The 21143-nt window shown below is 34.5% G+C and overlaps 1 protein-coding gene across 1 annotated transcript in view; it reads left to right on the forward strand.

Moving 5' to 3' along the window:
- Window positions 1-18059, forward strand: part of LOC131876147 (uncharacterized) — a 58309-nt gene extending 40250 nt beyond the window's left edge. Inside the window, exons 2-3 of the mRNA XM_059220946.1 lie at window positions 12348-12934; window positions 18050-18059. Coding sequence (XP_059076929.1) covers window positions 12348-12934; window positions 18050-18059 — 597 coding nt within the window. The remainder of the gene's footprint in view (window positions 1-12347; window positions 12935-18049) is intronic.
- Window positions 18060-21143: the final 3084 nt, after the last annotated feature.

A 21143-nucleotide genomic window follows, 5' to 3' on the forward strand; every position in this document is an offset into this window, starting at 1 on the left:
TCTCTATTCTTCTTAAATCTAGATCTCTGATATTTAGGGTTAGGCTTATATGTTCTTTTATCTTCTTCTCTCAATCTTACATGTCTATCAGGACATCTAGATGCCATATGACCAATTTTATTGTTGTTAAAACATTTAAATGGTGATTTACCTTGATACTTACTTCGAACTATACCTTTAGGCATTTTCCTTGCAAATAGTGCTTCAAGCTCTTCAAGTTCTTCATTCTCTCTTCTAATGTCTTCAAGTTCTCTTGCATAAAATGCTTTCTAATAAGATTTCTCAAATGATGATGATGATGATGTAGATGAAGATGATGCTTTGAAAGCTAAATCTATCTTAATTGTATCAACATGACCAAATTCCTCAAGTTCAAAAGTTGAAAGTTTTCCAACCAAAGTATCTTGAGATACTAATGTATTGGGCATTGTTCTTAATTTATTTATAGCAGGTACTTTCATTTTGTATGCCATTCGAAATGCTCTTAAAACTTTAGAAACAATCTCATATTCACTTAAGGATCCTCCACAACATTGTATACCTAAAACAATATCATTAACTCTTTCCATAAAAGAAAAAATTCTTTCATCTTCTTCCATTTTCAGATTTTCATACCTGACCCGTAAGCATTCTAGTTTTACAATTTTGACTATGGTATCACTTTCATTCAATGTCTCCAATTTATCACAAATAGCTTTAGCAGTAGATTGGTTTGATAATCCCATGATTTGTTGATCTGACAATGTGCTCAAAAGTGCTTCTCTTGCTTTGTAGTCATTGTCCTGATCTTTAGCCAAGTTTGGTGGATTAGGTTGACTCTATGTAGGACTAACATAACCATTCTTTATAACATCTCATATGGCTCTTTCAATGCAATTCAGATGTGTCTCCATTCTAATCTTCCATATACAATAGTTAGTTCCATCAAGTTTCAGACTGTCCTTCTTGAAATAGTTAGTTGTCATAGAATCTCCACAAGCTGTTAAACATTTGTAAAAAGATGACATAGCTCTGATACCAATTGTTAGGACTCGGAGGAAACTGAGAGGGGGGAGTGAATCAGTTGTCTATTAATATCAACCCAAATATTACTTAATCAAACTTGATGCATAATAATGATAAACCAAACTTAATGTCGGTTGACAGTTTAATAGTTAATAACAATACTGGTAAAGCTTAATGCATGAAACAAAAAGAGAAATAACATCCACAACAGATAACATAGATATTTGTATGTGGAAACCCTGTAAGGGGAAAAAACATGATGGGAAACCTTACCCACAATCAAATGATACTACTGTAGATATTATGTGTGTACAAATGGGGTCTGCACCTGCAAAAAGGCCAACTGCTTAGAGTTCACTACTCAATCACAAAATGAGAGTCACATAGACTACAATAGGATGGTTAAATCCTAGATAATGTACTACGAAAAATAGAATCTTCATATGTTGGATTCAGTACCAGTTAGGCTTAGATTGTCTCCTTCAAACCTTCCTTGAATCTTCAAATGATTTCTGCATGAGTAGCTCTTCTTATATTCATCTATACCTTATAACATTCATCTTCCACATAATCTCACAAATGAGATCTTACATATATACCAAAACCTAAGACCAAATGTATAGGTCAGCTCACTAAGAATATTACAATTAAATTAATTATAAATGAATCATTATGTAATGCATCATGTCGGCTCAATGCATTTAAATAATAATCAATCAATAAATCATCTCCATAACCTGTCATGCTGATCTGGAATAGAGGTCCATAACCTAGACCAATTTGCTGGTAAAAAAAAAAATGAAAAATCCATTAGACCAATAAACAAATCACCAAAACCAAGTGTCCAAACCATGTCTTTGACATAACCAAGTAATCTCCAGATGATAACAAGTCATCCTCTATCTCGGTGAATGATATATCCTGTTGGTGAATCATATATTGGTGACTATGCATAAGTCACTGAACATGTCGGTGAACATAACCAAAGATCTCCAGAAAGATAAGTGTTGATAAGTGTTGCTAAGTGTTGACATCAAGGACAAAACCAATGCAACACATCCATAATGCCAACAGAATCTAGCTAATAGGACTTGTTCTCTTGCTTGCTATGCATCTTTTGGAGTATTTTCCAAGATTCAAAGATGTGTTGAGTTGTGTTTGTGTCATAATATGACTTATGAGGATATTCATTATAGGAATTCATTTGTAAAATGCACTTTTAGGCTGAAAGCTTATGTGATACATGTTTTTCCTACATGTTACCTTGTTGCTGACCTTGGAGGATGTGCACAAGCATGTGTGATTTTTGTGGTTGCATTGGATGATGTTTTAATATGTATTAGGTCATATCTATCTCTTGGATAGGATCACTTTATCCACAATTATGTTTTGTGGCTACCTTGAGGGATCACTTCTTGTTCCCTATTATAGTTAGCCTAATTGATGTTTTAAGATGATGTGGATGGTATATAAATAGGACCAAGTCAATTTCAAAATTTGTTGATTAGAATGTAATGAAGAGGATATGAATGTGAATAAGTGAATGTGTGTGATTAAATTATACTGGAGTTAATTTGTCTAATGTTTTCTTAAGATACTAAATCAAGATAGTTATACCTAAAGGAGATTGTTGAATGCAATGTTGTTGAAGGCTTATTCATTATAAGTCACATACTAATGTATCTTTCTTGGAGATAGTGAATATCCCTAGAAAATTATTTGTATATTTCTCTTGGGAAGTGATCTCTCATCTAGAAGTCCTTCTGAGAGCAACGAGCTTACATAGGCAGTATCAACAAGTTGTAATAATATTTATATACTGTGAGTTAACTCTCACTGTGGTTTTTCCCATTTTTGGTTCTCCACATAAATATGGTGTTCTCTTGTTTATGTGTGTTAATTAATTATCTTTATTTACTTCTAATCAAATTAAATTTTAAATTTGAATTTGAATTAAGTGTTAAGATTTGTTCAAGACTAATTCACCCCCCTCCCCTCCCTCCTCTTGGTCTTGGGGTGTGTTCAATAGTCTCATGTTTCAACGTATGCTTTTATGTTCTATTTTTTTTGTTGACTTGCAATTGATGGATGTTTGTAACTTAAGTGGTTTCGTCATATTTTCTTAGTTTTCATTTTTGTGGTATGTGGTTAATTCACTCAGCTTATTCTTTACTCACTTACCACTACCACATAGTCACACATCATCAAGACACATGGCCTTTAATATTGACCTATGGTTTGCAAGGCTAATGTTGTTCCTTTTCCCATTTGAGTAACATAATGATTAGTTATAAATATATAATGTCAAAGGTTTGTAGAAGGAACTCACATGAAAATTTCTAATTGATTGTTTGATGCTAGTAGTTTATGGGAGGCTAAAACTATTGATTAATTGGTATCTAAAATAGAGATTTTAATAATAGGGTAGGTGGTATATTCTAGTTGGTCCTATTAGAGACAAGTAACAAGCTACAAGGAAAAACATGAATCAATATGCTGCCATATATCACAAGCCCAAGAGTGAACTAAGTAAATGCAAATATATTTAATCTCTTTAAGAACCACTAGTTGTGAATGATATATTCTAGTCTCGCTTATTATGATGAACTACCAAAAGATAAAAACATACACCTTATGTCTCATTGTTTCACACCAAGTATGCAGTAAACCACCGTTTGGTTACTACTAAATTTTTTCTTCTCACAGTTAGTACTAACTTAAATGACCAAGAATTTTTAGATAACAAAATTAATCTTTTCTAACCATAGTTGTGATGGTAGCTCTATGCATCACTCATATACTTACATTATAATGTGTAAGCTCTGAATATCAAATCCATCCCTAGACCTTGAATTAAATACTGAAGCTTTATTTGTAATGTCCTTGGCTATGTATCCCTTTTTAAAATCACAGGCTCCATCGTTTGTACACAAGTAATAGAGAAATAAATATTAACATCTAGGGTGAGATATTTTTCCTTTCTTTTAAATAATAACTATTAATCAAGCTTATTATTTAATCTAATTATAATAAAATGATAGAAACCATATTTGAATTAAGTGTTGGTTCCATGCTAATATTTTGTGTTGGACATACAACAAACTAGACAAGGACCATATCATTCTAACATCACATGTTCTCATAGTGAATGGCTTGAGCGTGCATCATCTATACACAATATGGATATTTATCTCTTGTATCACACATGCATAGGTGATTAACTCTTATACACCTCATAGGTACACATGGGGGATACCATAGAAATGTGTTGCTTATACACAAGGTTACTAGATCACGTATATCATAGGTACAAATAGTGACTAACTTAAGAATAAAACACATATACATAATATGACAACTTGTTCATGCATCAAACATATATACTGTGAGTAATTCATGCACACATCATGCATATAATATAAATAATTTAAACATCACATGCTCAAACAAAGGTCAATTGACACAATGGAAATGGTTGTAACCTTCTTATAAGAATCTTCCCTTCTACCCAATTCACTAACACATAAGTTGCTAAGTATATCCTAGTTGGAAAGAGGAATGTGGTGTAGCCCATGCTACATTATGCCTCACCCATCCCTTTTTCCAATCTATCACAATTTATGATGATAAGAAAACATCCCATACTATTGGATGTCATTATTGGTAAAGGAATAAGTTTAACAACATTCACAACCCATAAGGCTATTTTACATAGGTATTTACTCATACATACATAGTGATCAACTTGTATTAGTAAGTGGATGTGACTTGCCCTTAAAGTGCATCCAAGCTTAAAAATGGAATTTTAGTACATCTCATATTATTTAATGTAGGTCTAGTATTTTTTCCCAATTCTTACAGTAGCCATGATGATGGTAAATCATCCCATACTACTTGTGCTTATCACTAGAGATAAGTTATATGTGTAACTACACACAACACATAAGGATATTCATGACATTTAGATTCTAAACTACTTGAGATTGACCCCAAAATTAAATTTTGTATCCATTATCCTTGATTACTAGGAAAACTTATCTTATAAAGTTTGATATGTTTACACACATTATGGCATTTAATCTAATTCACAATATTTTACTAGTCCTCTTCCATGAAGTTATTCATAAAATCCCATTTTTATAGATATACTAACCTCACTTATTCACAATCCTTATATTTTTCTCATTCCTTTTTGTTATATAATTTGACAAGATCTTTTCATGGACTTCTATATTGTCTTGTTCCCCCTTTTTTAGATCAGATATTTTAAATGGGGACTTTTCTTGTGCTTCTACCTAAATTTATGCTTGTATCCCTACAATATTTTGTTTGTTTCATTATTTGGACTCCCCACTTGCTGGCTTGGTCTAACTCCCTAATTAAGTAGCCATGGTGGTTTGGTTCATGATCCTTTATTTAATACTAAGTATCATGTTTCAACATATGCTTTTATGTTCTATTTGTGCCTTTACTCACAATCGATGGATGTTTGCAACTTAAATGGTTTGGTCATATTTTTTTCGATGTCATTTTTGTAGCATGTGGTTAATTCACTCAATGTATTCTTTACTCACTTTCCACTACCACATACATACACCTCATCAAGACATATCCCATTTAATTATCATAATGATTAGTTAGAAATATATAATTTAAGAGTTTAGTAGAAGGAACTTACATGAAAATTTCTAATTGATTGTGGGATACTAATAGTTTATAGGAGGTTTAGTTATTGTATTTTATTTATGTTATTCCATAGCATACAAATATTCATTAATTGGCATCCGATATGAAGGTTTAATGATAGGGTAGGTGGTATTTTCTAGTTGGTCCTAATAGAGACAAGTGGTAAGATATGAGGGGAAATATGAATAGATATGTTGTCATATATCACAAGCCCATGGATGAACTAAGTAAATGCAAAATTGTTTTGCCTCTGTAAGAACCATTAGTTTTTAATTATGTGTTCAAATCTGACTTATTCTGATGAAATAACAAAAGATAAGAACATACAACTTCTAGGTAAGTGCACACAGTTGTGATACCAAAAAGGTGACACTTTTTATCTTTTCATAAAAATACATCATTGACATGAAAAGGTCATCCAAACCTTCAAGTTGGATACTTAAGGAAAATCCAACCCAAAGGGTTGGTATTCTCCAATACAAACCATTTGGCAAGCACCAAATATAGTACAAGCCCTATTTGGCAGTCACCAAATTAAAAAATTTCATTCTTCACATTTGGCGAGCACCAAATTTGGTGCTCGCCAAATGTGAAAAGTGAAATGTTTGCATTGGGTGCGCACCAAATGTTTAGCATTGTCAAATTTGAAGGTTTCATGAATGTGCAAATTTTCCAATTTGAGCATAAGTTATACCCACCCATGAAGGAGAATATATATGTCAAATATAAAATTTAAGTATAAGTTGCATTGTAATATGTCTTTTTTATTTCTTATACTTTAAGTTATATTTCATGTATCTATTGGCATGATGTTTGAGAGAGGTTTCAACTCTATAGGAGTTATAATGTATATTCTAGTTTTTAGAGGATCATATAAAATTTTAGATACCAAATTTCAGTATCAGCATGTCAAATTTTATTAATTGTTATTCTCATAGTAGCATTATTTATCTTTTTATCTCACTCTCTTTATATTCCTCAAAATATAGACCTATCTCTCTCCCTCTCCATCTCTCTCACTTCTCTCTCCCCTCTCTAGGTATATGCCACCCTCTCTACTTTTCATTCCTTCCTTAACCCCATCTCTCTTCTTCTCTCTCACTCTCTTATTATTTCTCTCCCATCCCTCTCCATTCTCTTGGTCACTACCTATCCCTTCTATCCTCTCTCTCCCCATATCTAGGGCTCTCCCTCCCTCCCTACTCACCTCACTACCTCTCCCTTCCTATATTATTACTCACCTCTCTCCCCTTATAGGTTTCTCACCTATCTAATTGACCACCCTCTAGTTGTCTCCCTCCCTCTCCATCTTTCTCTCCCTTCTCCTTACCCCTATCCATTTATGAACTCTCTCCCTCTTTTCTCTCTCTCCAAACCTATCTATCTCCTCATTCCCTACATCTCTAACTCTCTCCATGTCTACCTCTCCATCCATTCTCTCTTACTCATCTATTTTCTCTTCTATCTATTCCCTCACTATTGTCTAGGTCATCACCTCTTCCTCCTACCCTCTCTCCCTCACTCTCTTAGATTTCTAGGTTTTTCCCTCATTCCTTCTGCACCTCTATACCTCTCTATCCATATCTCATTAGGCACCTATCTCTATGCCCCTATATCTATCTATCTATCTATTTGTCTATCTATCTATCTATCTATCTATCTATCTATCTATCTATCTATCTATCTATCTATCTGTCTGTCTATCTCCTCTCTTTCCCATCTAGGTATTTAACCTCTCTCTCACCCTCTAGATATCTCATCTCTCTATATATCCCCTCTCTAGTTCTCTTCCTCCATCTTCATCCCTCTCTCTCTCTATCACCCCTTACCCATCTCCCTTTATGAACTCTCTCCTTCTCTTATCTCTCTCATAACCTCTTTATCTCCCATAAACTCTAGAACTATTACTCTCCCTCTCTTCTCTCTATTTCTTCTCTCTCCCTATCTCTCTCACCTTCCCTCCTTATTTCCATATGTATCTATCCTTCCCTCTGTCCATCTCTCTTCTCCTCCTATTATTTATTCCCACTCTATTTTTTCCCTTGATCACTACATGTCCCTCCCAACCTCTCTCTCCATACCTAAGTTTCTCCTTCCCTCAATCTTTACCTCTCTATTTCTCCATCTTTGTCTCACTACTGACCTCTCTTTTCTCCTCTATCCTTCCACCCTGGGTCTGTTACCTCTCTCTTCCTAGGCTCTAGATCTATAACCCTCTCTAATTCTTTCCTCTCCACCTCCTTACCCCTCTTTGTGAACTTATCTCTCTTATTTTCCTCTCTCTCTCTCCCCTCACCTATCTACCTCTTCCCTCTCTAGGTATTTTAATCACTGCATGCCCACCTCTCCCTCTCTTCTTAGCTCTCTTTTTCTCTTTATTATTCCCTCTCTCCTCTTCTCTCTCCATTCCCTGTATAGCATTTATATAATATGTTGTAGGAGATAAGGTTTAGAGTATAGGATACAAGATCGATGGTACATAGTTTATGGGACATAGGGTGTGAAATCATAATAAGCTAGAGCCAATACTACATCAAAGCTTTATTACAATAGATAAACTTGATAACGTATGTGAATTAGCTTCTCATAATCTCCAAATCTCATGGAAGTGCAAGGGTAAAGGATACTTCCAACTTTCTCCTAAGAGACTCCTCACACTAGATTCTTAATACAAGACTTTGCTTCATACAACACAAGATCTAACTCTAACACTCCATGCCTTAATGATCTTACAAAGCCTCTATTTATAGAAATTGGAGGAAAATAGGTAGATGGATTTCACTGGTAGGTATAAGTGGTAGATTTTGAATTACTAGTAGGTGTAGGTGGTAGATGGTGATACTGGTAGATGTGAGTGGTAGATAGAAAAGTAGGAGGAACTTTTGGAAGGTAGTGAAAGTGGACTGGTACTATGGAATCTTGTACTCTAAGATTTGCAAGCTCGCGTAGGCTCCTTACCATTTATTTAATAATTTCTAAAACTTTTCTATAGGCTCACTATTACTAAATTATTTACAATTACTTTTATATACTCGAAAAGTGAGAATGGTCCACTTAACACCCATAAGTGGCTATAGAGATCTTGATTTTTACATAGGTTTTGCACCCTATTGTTATATCTTCACATGGTTGACATCATGGATTTTTTTAGACAGGTTTGCATCAGACTGTCAGATCTTAATGTGGCTAGCTTCATGGCAGAGATAAACCCTTGTGCTAGTTGACATGAGATATAGGTGGTAAAATATTATTTGGAAGAGGTCAAATATATCATCCCAATTTTGCGGTCTTCTATGGAATGTATGAACAATTCTGATTTGTTCTTTAGCTCTTATAAAGTCCCATTCTATGCGGACAATTAGTTTAGCAGGAAATAATCTTGGCATTACATCTTTAATTATTACTTTTGGAAACCATGGATATGTAAGATGATGTAATTTAATTCTTGGAAGACAATACTCTCCTCTCGATTCAACCAAATAATCAATCATTCCTTCAAAAATGGCATGAAACAAATTTTCATGTATGAGATTGAAGAATTGTCTCATATTAGGTGGAAAATATGAAGTAAATATCTCTTCATAATCTTCAAACTCACTTTGCAAGAGAGTAATACTATTAATAAGTCCAAACTTGCAACATTTTAGGAAATTTATTTTTGTTGGATTGGTCCAACATAAATATTGAAACCTTGTAATTTGTATATCCATAGAAAAATGGTTTCTACATACGAAGACAATTAGAGCATATGACAACCCAAAAGTTTCTAATAACCTTTCCTCTTCTTTTGGAGAATGAATCCTTTGGTCATGGTATTCTAGGATGAGTCTTCTAAGATCTTGCAGTCATTTGTCCAAAATCCATGCTTCAAAAATTGAAGCGATAATCTGTGTTGGTATTTGCAATGGAGGTTCCATAATGCTCCCATCTAATAATTCCCATTGGGGTATTGAATCACCAACTCAAATTTGAATGGTTGTTGCTAGTTCTCTAGTTAATGAATCTACAAGTGGGTTATTTTCTGCTTTGATCCATTCAATATCAAAATCATATCCAAGAAACTCAAAATACCATCGATAATTCTCCCTTATGCTATATCTTTATTGGGTTTCTTCTTCATGAGGCTCCTCATAGCTTGACTATCTGTTATCACCATAAAGTGCTCTAGTTTGAGAAATATTTTTAATTTTTCAATTTCTTTTTTAACAACAAGAATCTCTTTTTCATAAATGTGATATCAAGATTCTTTATCTCTAAATGTTCCAGATCTATAGCCACAAATCTCCATCCTTTTATTTATAAATTCCTATATCAACACAACAGACCATGCTATGTCAAAAAAAATAGTATATAAAATTAATGAATTACTCAGGGCTGAAATTTGAATACTGGTTAGGCTTTGACATTTAGTCTTGATTTTTCGGATAGATTTTGTATTCTAGGAATCCCATCCAGAAGATGGTTCCTTGAGTTGATCTTGAATCTTTTTCTTGTCTTTTTCTATCTCTTTATAGGATGGTGCCACATAATTCAAACACCAGTAAATCTTTGAATTTTTTCTTTTGTCTATCAATACATCTAGAAATTCCTAGATCATTTTAAGGACATGGGACTGGAGTTTTTCTTTCCCTTATCTAAGTGTAACCCAAGAAAATTTATTTTTGTCTAACCAATCACCATTTTCTTTGCTGATAAGAAAAATCCATTTTTCTTTATGGCTATATACAATTTTCTCAAATGCTCAATATGGTCAGAAACATTGTCAGAAAAAATAATTATATCATCAATATAGACATCACAAAATTCTTTTAGGTGCTTGAGAGATTGGTCGATTCTTTTTGAAAGTATGTTGGTGTAGTACATAAACCAAATGGCATAAAATTCCATTCAAATAAACCTTGTTGTACTGAGAATGCTATTTTATACCTATCTTCTTCTTTGACTTTGATTTTCCAAAATCTTGATTTACAATCAAAATTTGAAAAAATCTTTTTATTTGCTACTCTTCTAATTAAATCCAAGTTGAATGGTATGTGATAATTAAATGGAAAGATAATGTCACTAAGAGGTTTATTGTTTATGTAAAACCTCTTTTTACCTCTTTCTCTTTGATCTCTTTTGTTTACAAAAAATGCAAGACATGCAAATGAATTTTTACTTTCCTTTATTAAATTTCCTTCTAATAGCTCATTCAAATGGTCATCTATTTATTCCACTTCATTGGGACTTAATAAATATGTAGGATCATGGGGTATAATAGATATGCATTTTGGTCTTATCTTGATTTCACATTCATCTTGTTTTGCTAACCAAAATTTTAGATGATTCATGCTACAATAATCTTTCTAAAAGATTTATCTAATTTGAGCTAATTCTTTGTCATTTCTATCTTCTAAAACCTCTTTTTTCCATTCTTTTGTAAAATATTTCACTAATCCTTTCAATCTATAAGTAACTTCCTTCAAAATTAGAATTTTAAGTTCTTCAGCTTTATGATGTAAAGAGATTTGTGTTCTTCAAAGAATGAAAGGTTCATATTTGAACAAGAACAAATATCCTAGTAAAATATCACTATCCATATCACTAAATTCTATTAAATTTGTAATAAATTCTTTGCCATGAATTTTGATATGTACATATTGTGCATACTTGTCCTATTTCAATTCTTCTCCAGTGATGGAATGTCCTTTTGGTAATTCTAGTTTTGGGTTCCCAAACTTTTCTATAATTTCTTTTGTTTTGATAAAAGATCATGTTGATCCTAAGTCATTGTGTTGGTGTAAATAATTATTCATCATGGATATTATTACACTTACTTAAGTTTACTTAGGATAATGCATTTCATAGTAGTTTGGATATGAGACACTTGGGTGTTTGTGCCACATTGGGATAGTGTGTGTAGGAGAAATTCCACCTCTTTTGGTGTTGATCTTGTTATTACACTATCATATCCACTTATTGTGGAGTGATAATTCCACCTTCGGTGGGTGATCCACCTCATGTGGAATATTATATTATTTCTCCTACCTACCCACACCTATTTCCTACCTACCCTTGTTTCTTATTGAGCCACATGTCATGTTTGTGTGCTCATACATATCCCTAGCCTTGCCTATATAAGCAGGCTCATCTACATTGTATGAAACTATTGAACAATCATTGATCATTTTCTATTAATGAGAATACAGTTTATTCTTGTCCCATATTATGTCTCTATCTTGTACATTTCAATGACTTCTTGATCTTGGCAAAATCCAACATGGTATCAGAGCTATTGGAGCTTCATTGATTCATCTTGAAGAGGCATTATTGTGACGTCAAGAGGCAGATCTGAGGAGCATCGTCATTTGGAGGCGTCCTAGACCAGATCCGACCTCTCCATTGCGTCCGGAAGGCCATTTCCATGAATTTTGGTTATAAAGTTGGCCTATTTTGGTGAGGAAAAATTTTTTCCCCAATTTTGCTTATCGTACGGATTTTTCGAATTACATATATATTTTTCAAAAAATAAAAAATTTCATTTCTCTGAAAATTGTTTCAAAAAAATCAAAAAAAAATTTGAAAAGCAAAAGTGTAAAAAAAAAAAATCATTTTTTGGGGGGTCCGCAGACCCCCCCCCTGTGCTCATCGTACCTGTCATCCGCAGGTTTCTGTAGGTACGCCAGCGCCCGTACCACAGAGTACCTCGTACCTGTCTGTCAGCGGCTGCCTCGCTCCGTGCCTTCCGTCGGCGCCTCCCCAGCAGCGCCGCTGCCGTCCTTGCTCCTTCCGGCACCACGTCCATCTCCTCCGCCGCAGTGCGCGCCTCCCCGAAGGTCTCCGCAGCTCCGCCCGAGCTCCCTCCTTCAGCACCACCTCCCGACCGCTCCCGGCATCTCCACCTGCGAGCGGCCCTCCGCGTCACTATCTACGCCGCCTCCTCCGCTGCGGCCGCCGGCACCTCCCCCGCAGCGTCGCTTCGGACTCCGGCCGCCTCCGCCCACCCCGGCTCCGGCTTCCTTCCGCCCGGCAACTACAGCTCCGCTGCCGGGCTCCGCCACGTCACCGACGCCGCTCCAACCCTCGGTCTCCGGGAACCGCCACGCAGACCGCCACCCGGATCCCACGTCAGCACAGTCAGCCGAAAACCGTACGACGCGTCAATCGTACGGACTGCCATGCCAGCAGCTCAGTCACCTCTACCACATCATCATCCGTACAGTACGGAATATCCAGTCAGCTGTCCACGTAATCCGTCCGTACGGTACGGACGCCCAGTCAGCAAGGCAGCGAAGTTTTGGCGACGGTCATACGGCCGTCAAATTTAACCTAGTGTTTTGCTGACGTCAGCGCCACATCAGCAGGGTTTGGAAATTTTTTGACCCCCTCTCATTTGCATTTTTGATTTTGCAGTTCAACTTCAAATGGCCATAACTTGCTCATTTTTGCTCCTTTTTGGGTGCAATTTTTTTTGAAATGGGCTAGAATTTCGTGCTCTCCGCAGTGGTGAAAGAATTTTTTGATTTTGATGCACGGATTTTTCAGAAAATGCAGTTCTTGGTGACTGTCCCTGAGTAATCCCAGTTTTTGCAACTTCAGAGGCTTCATTTGGGGTCATCCGACCTCCTTTTCAGGTGCCGTTTTTTTTGAAAGTGCGTATTTTTTTGTCTACTTTCACATGATGCTATCAGATTGATGTCATTGTAAGTAGAAATTGTACTTTCAGATTTAGGCCATTTTTGGCTCTTTTGGTACTTGCATATTTGCTTGAATCTCAGTTAGATTCATTGCACTATTGATTGAAGTCTCTTGTATCTCATTTGAGAAGTTGTAAAATTTGCATCATAAGTCCACTTTGCCTTGTTTTGCAAGTGGCTCATTGTAACCGCACTAAGTATAAAGTGCCAAAATCATCACTTTTGGGGGGGTACTTTGATTGATTGAATTTGGGGGGTGTCTCTTGTGCTTTTGTGCTCTTGTGTTCTTTTTTTTTTTGCTGCTATGAGTTCTTCTAAGTTTCCTCTCTTAACTCCACATAACTATGCTACTTGGAAAATTGATGCATGGAGTAAACTTATGGAAAAAGGACTCACTCATTACATTGATGGAACTATTGTTGCTCCAGCTGATCCTAAGGCTGATCCAGTTGGTCACTTAGATTGGCTCACTAAAAATATCATGGCAATTGGTACCTTAAAAAAGTATGTATCAAAGGATCTCATTTTTCATATTGAGAAATGCACTCTAATCAAGGATGCTTGGCAAAAGTTTCAAGACTTGTATGGTCAAGTTGATGAGATTAGGGGATATCAAATTGATAGTGATCTCACCATGTTAGATCCCAAGAACTTTGATACTATACAAGATTATGTCACTAAGGCAAATGAGTTGAGGGCACAACTCAAAGATTGTGGCATTGATAAGAAGGATACTCAATTGATATTCAACTTGATAGGGAAGCTTCCACAAGAATATGCAGCATTTGTTTCTAGTTTCCAAACTCATAGAATGACAATGGGTTCAAGCTACAAAATGCCTACATTTGATGCTTTCAATGAAATGTTGATGATGGAACAAACTAAGTTGATAAGCATGGGCATTCTTAAGGCTTCTTCTAAGTCTCAAGCATTAGTGGCAAATCAAGGAAACAAAGGAAATCAAGGAAAGGACAACTTAAACAAGAAGAAATGGCAATCAAAGCCTAAGGAAAAAGCATCATCTTCTCCACAACAAGGAGATTCATCTTCTTCCAAGAAAGATAATTCACCAAAGAGAGAGAGACCTACTTGTGCTTATTGTAAAAAGATTGGTCATGAGGAACATCGTTGCCATACTAAGAAGATTGATGAGCTTACACATATCATCAAAAAGCATAACATTGATTTGCCTAAAGTCTACAAGAAGGATGATTCATCCACTTCCACTTCCTCACATTCAAAAGGAAAAGGGCAAGCATTCATGGCTTCTACAAGTGGAAAGACTCACTCTTTTGGAACAAGAAAAGGACAAGCTCTATGTGCTACAACAAATCATACTTCAGAGAGATGGCTTCTAGATTCAGGGTCTTCTCATCATATGGCATCTTCACAGTCTATGTTCTCTACATTTGAGCCTTGCACCATGCCACAGATTTTGATGGGCAATCATACATACATGGATGTGATTGGGAAAGGATCTATTGATATTGGGGATAACTCCTTCAATGATGTGTTGTGTGTACCCCACTTGACAAATAATCTCCTTTCTATCTATCAAATCACACATGGCCCAACTAAGAGAGTTGTGGAGTTCACACCTGACTCAGTTTTTATTAGAGACATGGAGACTAGAGCTATTATTGCAACTGGGGTGGTTGATCATGCATCTCGGTTATACTCCTTTTCAGATTTTGTTGATGATGATTTCACATTTGATGATTCTACACATGATGATCACACTTATTGTGATGGTTCAGATTTTGAGGAGAACTTTGGACACTTGAATTTGGGGATTCTCACATGTAACCCAGTTCTTGATTCTTGTACTTCATCTTCTCATATTGATATCACATCACCTATTGCACCTGATGATGCAGATAGTGCGACAGTTTTGCCTACATGTGATTCAGTGCAGCAGGATATACATTGTCTTCCAGCTTCAGATTCATGGGATGATTACATGACAGATATTGCAGGTTTGTTTGTGGAATCCTACATTGCAGATTTGGGAGACATCATTGATGACATACATCTTCTCTTTGATGAAGATGATCCTTCTTCGATTGTTGCGAGGGCACACTCTGACCCTCTTGTTCATTCTCTACATGATCATTCTTTCGAGGTTGACATGATTGTGGATACTTATGTACAGCAGTTGGAGGAGGTCTCTTTATTCTTTGAGGAGACACATGAGTCTTTGGACATTGTTCTACATCCATCTCCACTAGATGTTGGAGTTCCTTTTTCAGCAGTATGGCACAGTTTACCATCTTTGGAAGGGGTATCTTTCAGCATCGACATGGGGACACTTGAGCAGTTTTCAGAGATTCCTTTCATCATGAGTTTTCTTCATACATCTTCTCTTCATGATTGGGGAGACTTCATGGATACACCTTTGGTTTTGTTTCTTCCTAAAGGGAGGAATGTTGTTCGACGTTCGTGGAGCAGTTTCTTCATACATCGAGCTTCTATCATTGGTGCAGATTCTTCATTGAGGGATGATCACAGTTTGACTTCTCTTCTTCTCTCGTATGGGGGGGACTATTTCCTCACATGGGGTTTTGTTCCTCACATTCTTCTATGAGAGTTCTCTTGTATAGCTTTCATCTCTTTTTTGGGGGAGGGTTTTTTCCCATTGGGTTTTTCTCTCTTTCCCCACTTTGTGAGAGATTTCATTGCATTGGTTTGCATGCATTTGCATTTGTGCATGGGTACCTAACATGGCCTAGTAGCCGGGACCCATCTTGCATTGCTTAGTTGCATTGTAGACTTAAGTGCATTCCCCTAAGTTGCACTTAAGGGGGGGTGTTGGTGTAAATAATTATTCATCATGGATATTATTACACTTACTTAAGTTTACTTAGGATAATGCATTTCATAGTAGTTTGGATATGAGACACTTGGGTGTTTGTGCCACATTGGGATAGTGTGTGTAGGAGAAATTCCACCTCTTTTGGTGTTGATCTTGTTATTACACTATCATATCCACTTATTGTGGAGTGATAATTCCACCTTCGGTGGGTGATCCACCTCATGTGGAATATTATATTATTTCTCCTACCTACCCACACCTATTTCCTACCTACCCTTGTTTCTTATTGAGCCACATGTCATGTTTGTGTGCTCATACATATCCCTAGCCTTGCCTATATAAGCAGGCTCATCTACATTGTATGAAACTATTGAACAATCATTGATCATTTTCTATTAATGAGAATACAGTTTATTCTTGTCCCATATTATGTCTCTATCTTGTACATTTCAATGACTTCTTGATCTTGGCAAAATCCAACACATTGAATGCATAGAATTAAATAGGCTTGTATCCTTCAAAGAATACAAAAATTCTAATGTATAGAGTATTATTTTCTAATAATGTAATGGCTAAAGATTTTTCTTCTTCCCATTCTTCAAGTTTTGTGTAGTTTTTATTTATCTCAACCTTGGATAAAACATCTCTACTTTCCCCCAAAGATTGATTGAGAGTTCCTATTTGTTTCTTTTGTTCCTTAACCATCCTAGTTGACTCTTCCACTTTATTTGTTATTAGATCTAGTTTTTTGAGGACAACAATTTGGTCATTATTCATATTTTTTAATTCAGTTCTCTTCTTTGAATCCAATTCTCCTTATGAATCTAAATCTTTACCATAATCAAGCCAATCAAATTTATTGGTAGTAGTCTTTTGCTTATTCTGGTATTCTCGTTGCGATGATGGAATCTTGTAACCAGCTATTTTCTTTACATATGCTAATAATTCCTCATTTATATGTTTCATTTCTTATTTAAGATCATTTAATTTCTTGAAATGTCTTCTTCATGCAGACCTTCTCTCTTCTCTATATTTAGTTTCTTTGTAAGGATCTCTACTTTTTTCTATATCATATCTCTTCTAAGTTTGCTCAACTTTTCTCTTAGGAAGCTGACTAAATAATCTTCCTTTTCTTTATCAAAAGAGTTTTCTTCATAATATACTAGTTTTTATTTTCCTCTTTCTTTTACCATATTATAAGTTTCTAATCCTATAAGAAAGAGTTCAAAATAATCATTTTCCTCAATAAATCCCTGAAATCCTAGAATAAAATCCCATTCTATGTTTTGTTGTTGAAATATTATATATACTTTTGTTGTTGCATTTATTTTCCTTTTCCAATTTGTTGCATAATGAGGCCCATTACAAACAAAACATTTAACCCATTTTCAAGCCTTTTCTGATGTAGTTTTCCATCTAAGCATATATAGTGGAGATATATTATCCTTTTCTTTTAAACTGATTTCTTTTGATTGGAGAAACTCTAAATTTTCTCTAGCAATTAGAAAAATATTTCATCTCACTAGTATAGTATGAGTTAGGAGCAAATTTAGATTTCTTCTTAATCTTTTTACAAGAACATTTCCTTTTAAATTATTTAACTAAAGAAATTCCTTGAAATCCTTATTTGGGGGCTTACTGTAGTATTCCTTAAGATTACATGTAGAATTAAACTCGGTATCATTCTAGCTAATTGATTTAGGAGACAATGGTTTTGTAGCTTATTTTCTATAACATTTTTGAGCTTAACAAATGTGAAATTTTGGACTTGAAAACCTTTTTTGTTCATCACATAGTCTTATGCCCAACTTCCTAGTTGATAAGGCAAAGAGTTTAGATGATGTCTTTTAGTTCATTTGTTATTGTGTAGGAGAGCTTGAAACAAGTACTTTTCAGAACCAAATTATATCTATGGAGCAAGATTAAATTCCTTAATTCCCAAGTATATAATATTCTTGTAGTTTTCCTAGCCTTATTTTTGGTGGCTATACAAAATTGATGAATCATTTTTAAATTTTAATTATGGAAACCTAGTAATCATTATATCTTGTTTTCTATGATTTAGATCTTTAACAAGAGCTTACTCAAAATATTTAGTTTGATAACCTATAGCATCTGCACGTCCTTCATCTAGTAATCCTTCCAACTAATCTCTTAATTTTTCTGAGAATAATCTTACTGCATAGGCTACCTTTTGGGATTTTATCTAGGAAGTTCTAGTATCAAATGAATTCTCTAAAGAATCACATCATACATTAATAGCATCATAAGGATCAATTAATTCATCAATATTCAAGATATACTTGTTTTTAGCTTGTGGCCTTAGTTGTTTAGGATGGGTATTCTAGGTGAGAGGACTTGGTGCATTATTTTCTCCCATGCTTTCATCAAAACCATATTCTTCTTCTTCCTTTAATGGGAGCATGATGATTGGTTCTTTTTCTGATGCTAGATTTGAAGTATCTTCATCGGTTATGTCTATTTCTACTATCATTTCTTGAATAAAATCTGTTTCAGAATCTTTATCTTGTTCAACATACATAGGTTTACTAATTTTTTTAGTTATCCCATTTTCTTGTAACCAATATAATTACACTGCAACACTAGTTTGTTCCTTTGTTCTATGAGATCTACAAATCTTTTCAGGTCCAACATCATCAGAAAGTCCTTTTGTTATCTATATGATAACCTTTCTTGGAGGTTTCCTTAGAGGTTTCTTTTTATCCTCTTCTAAAGAACTATCATATTTATTATGAGTTACCTCGATCTTTTTGACATAGGAACTAATCGTGTCTAGTTTTTTAGAGACTACATCAACCAATTCTTTTTTTTTAGATATGTCTTGTTCTATTCTTTGCTGGATATGGGTTATTGAAGAAACCTTTGTGTACATAGCATTAATTTGAACATGAATTGCTTTCAGAAATTTGTAAATTGCTAAAGACATCAAGAGCTATATCATCAATATTTTCTTGAGCTTATATATTCCAATGATGAAGCCAATTTCTTTGAACCTTGGGTTTTTTTGTGGTTGACTAGTTTTTGTATGCAACCTTGACTCATATCTACCCCAAATTTTTGAGTCTTAATTAAGAATGGTGAATGACTCAAGAGTTGGAAATCTACCTAGTTCATAAGTAGTGAGCTCTTCTCCCTTTATCTCAATGTTTATTTGAAATATTGTTCTCTTAGCATCTTGCGCTCTTGGAAGAGATTCCCTAATCATGACTGCCTTTTTCGGCATCTTACTTATTTTAACCCTTACTCCCTTTCTATCTTGCTCAGGTTCTTTTCCTTTTGGGGTCAATGCAAGCTTTAGAATCACTTGTCTTTCCAAAGAATCCATGAGCTTAGGATTATTGCTCAAATCAAAGAGTGTTTCCATAGAAGTCCTAGAAGGATAAGGATTTAAATATTTTCTGGAAGATAGTTGTCATTTCAGAAGATAGTATGTACATGAGGTACATGCTTCTTTAGGATTATAATAAATATATGGCTTGTTTATGGAACTTGGAATATTACCCAAATTTTGAGCCCTAGAATGACTTCCTCTAAAAATACTTTTACAAGAATCATTATTTAGTGGCTATTCAAGAATGAACACCTTTAGATCTTGGGAGTTATAGACAACACATGATGAGGGGCTGTGTCTAAATCTTGAAATCGTGGCCCTTAAATATCTTGAATAATCTTTTCTATAACAGGAAAATAAACTTGAAAGCCTTCAAAATCAATGTGTCTACCATAATCTAACAACCTATTATTCCCTTCTAGGTAAGACACTCCTGATGAAAAAAATGATGGAGGGAAAAAAGTATTTAGTAGATGATATATGCATCTACCTCCAATAGTGGTATAAATTAATTCAAGTTGTAAATCTATTCCTTTTATCTCAAGTAACAAACAAAAAGAAGAACAAATATATTTATCATTAAGAGAATTTATTAAATTTGGTCTTACTGTCGATTTACCATCACCACTTTCAGGATCCAAGACTCCTCTAAATTGTGAAACTACTGCTTGGTCCCAAATTCAACATCTTGTGTCTATAATAGAAATATTTTTTAGTATTTATTCCAGCATTTTCTTTATTTGTCTCTTACCATTGTGTCATTTTGAAAAATATTAAGAGAGATTGAAGTCTGAAAGGTTGAGGGTAAGTCTTGCAAGTAACTATGGACCCGACAAAAGTAAGACCCATTATTCAAGCCAGGTTTGCATTGTGAAGGACAACTGTAAGCCAATAAATTGTAGCAACAATTACATATGGAAATTCTGAGTAAGATCTAAAAGCTTTCTATATTTTAAGAAATGGGAAGTCGTAAGAGTTTAAATACTAGGATGTTTGGAATTGCATATTTTCATAATAGTTCAAAAGATAAGAATGTTGTAATGAATGAAAAGGAATTAGTTACAAATAGAAATGGAATCTTGAATGATGTAAGGAAGAGAAAGTTTGTGAAAAAAAGCAATATTAGATAGATGAAATTTAATTTGGAATTTCAAAAAGATAGGAAAGAAGGAAAGACTTGTGAGAAAAATTATGTTAATGGTCTTTGTAAAAAGAAAAGAAAGATTACAAATTGAAAATATAATAAATGTGTAGAGGATTATATAAAGATTCTAAAAGAAGTTCTTGAATAAGTGGAATGGGAACTAGAAAGAGATGAATAGGAAATCCTACAGATATAAACAAAACACATTAGCCAAAAGAATCCAAAAAGGAAAGTACTTGAAAAAGATAGAAGAACTTAATAAAGAAAAATATTTAATTGAAAATTAAATAAATAAATGGATGATTAAATAAAAAATTAGTATTTTGCAAAAAGAAGAAGATTTTCATCTTACAAGGGCTAAGAGAATCTTGGAAAAGATAAATATCTCTCAAGAAGATATGTCAAACAAAATTCTTCTACCTATGGATAGTAAGAAGCTTATTTCAGAAAAGACTAAAGATGCTATAG

Source organism: Cryptomeria japonica, chromosome 5 (assembly GCF_030272615.1).
Source record: "Cryptomeria japonica chromosome 5, Sugi_1.0, whole genome shotgun sequence".
In the NCBI taxonomy this organism is placed as follows: Eukaryota; Viridiplantae; Streptophyta; class Pinopsida; order Cupressales; family Cupressaceae; genus Cryptomeria; species Cryptomeria japonica.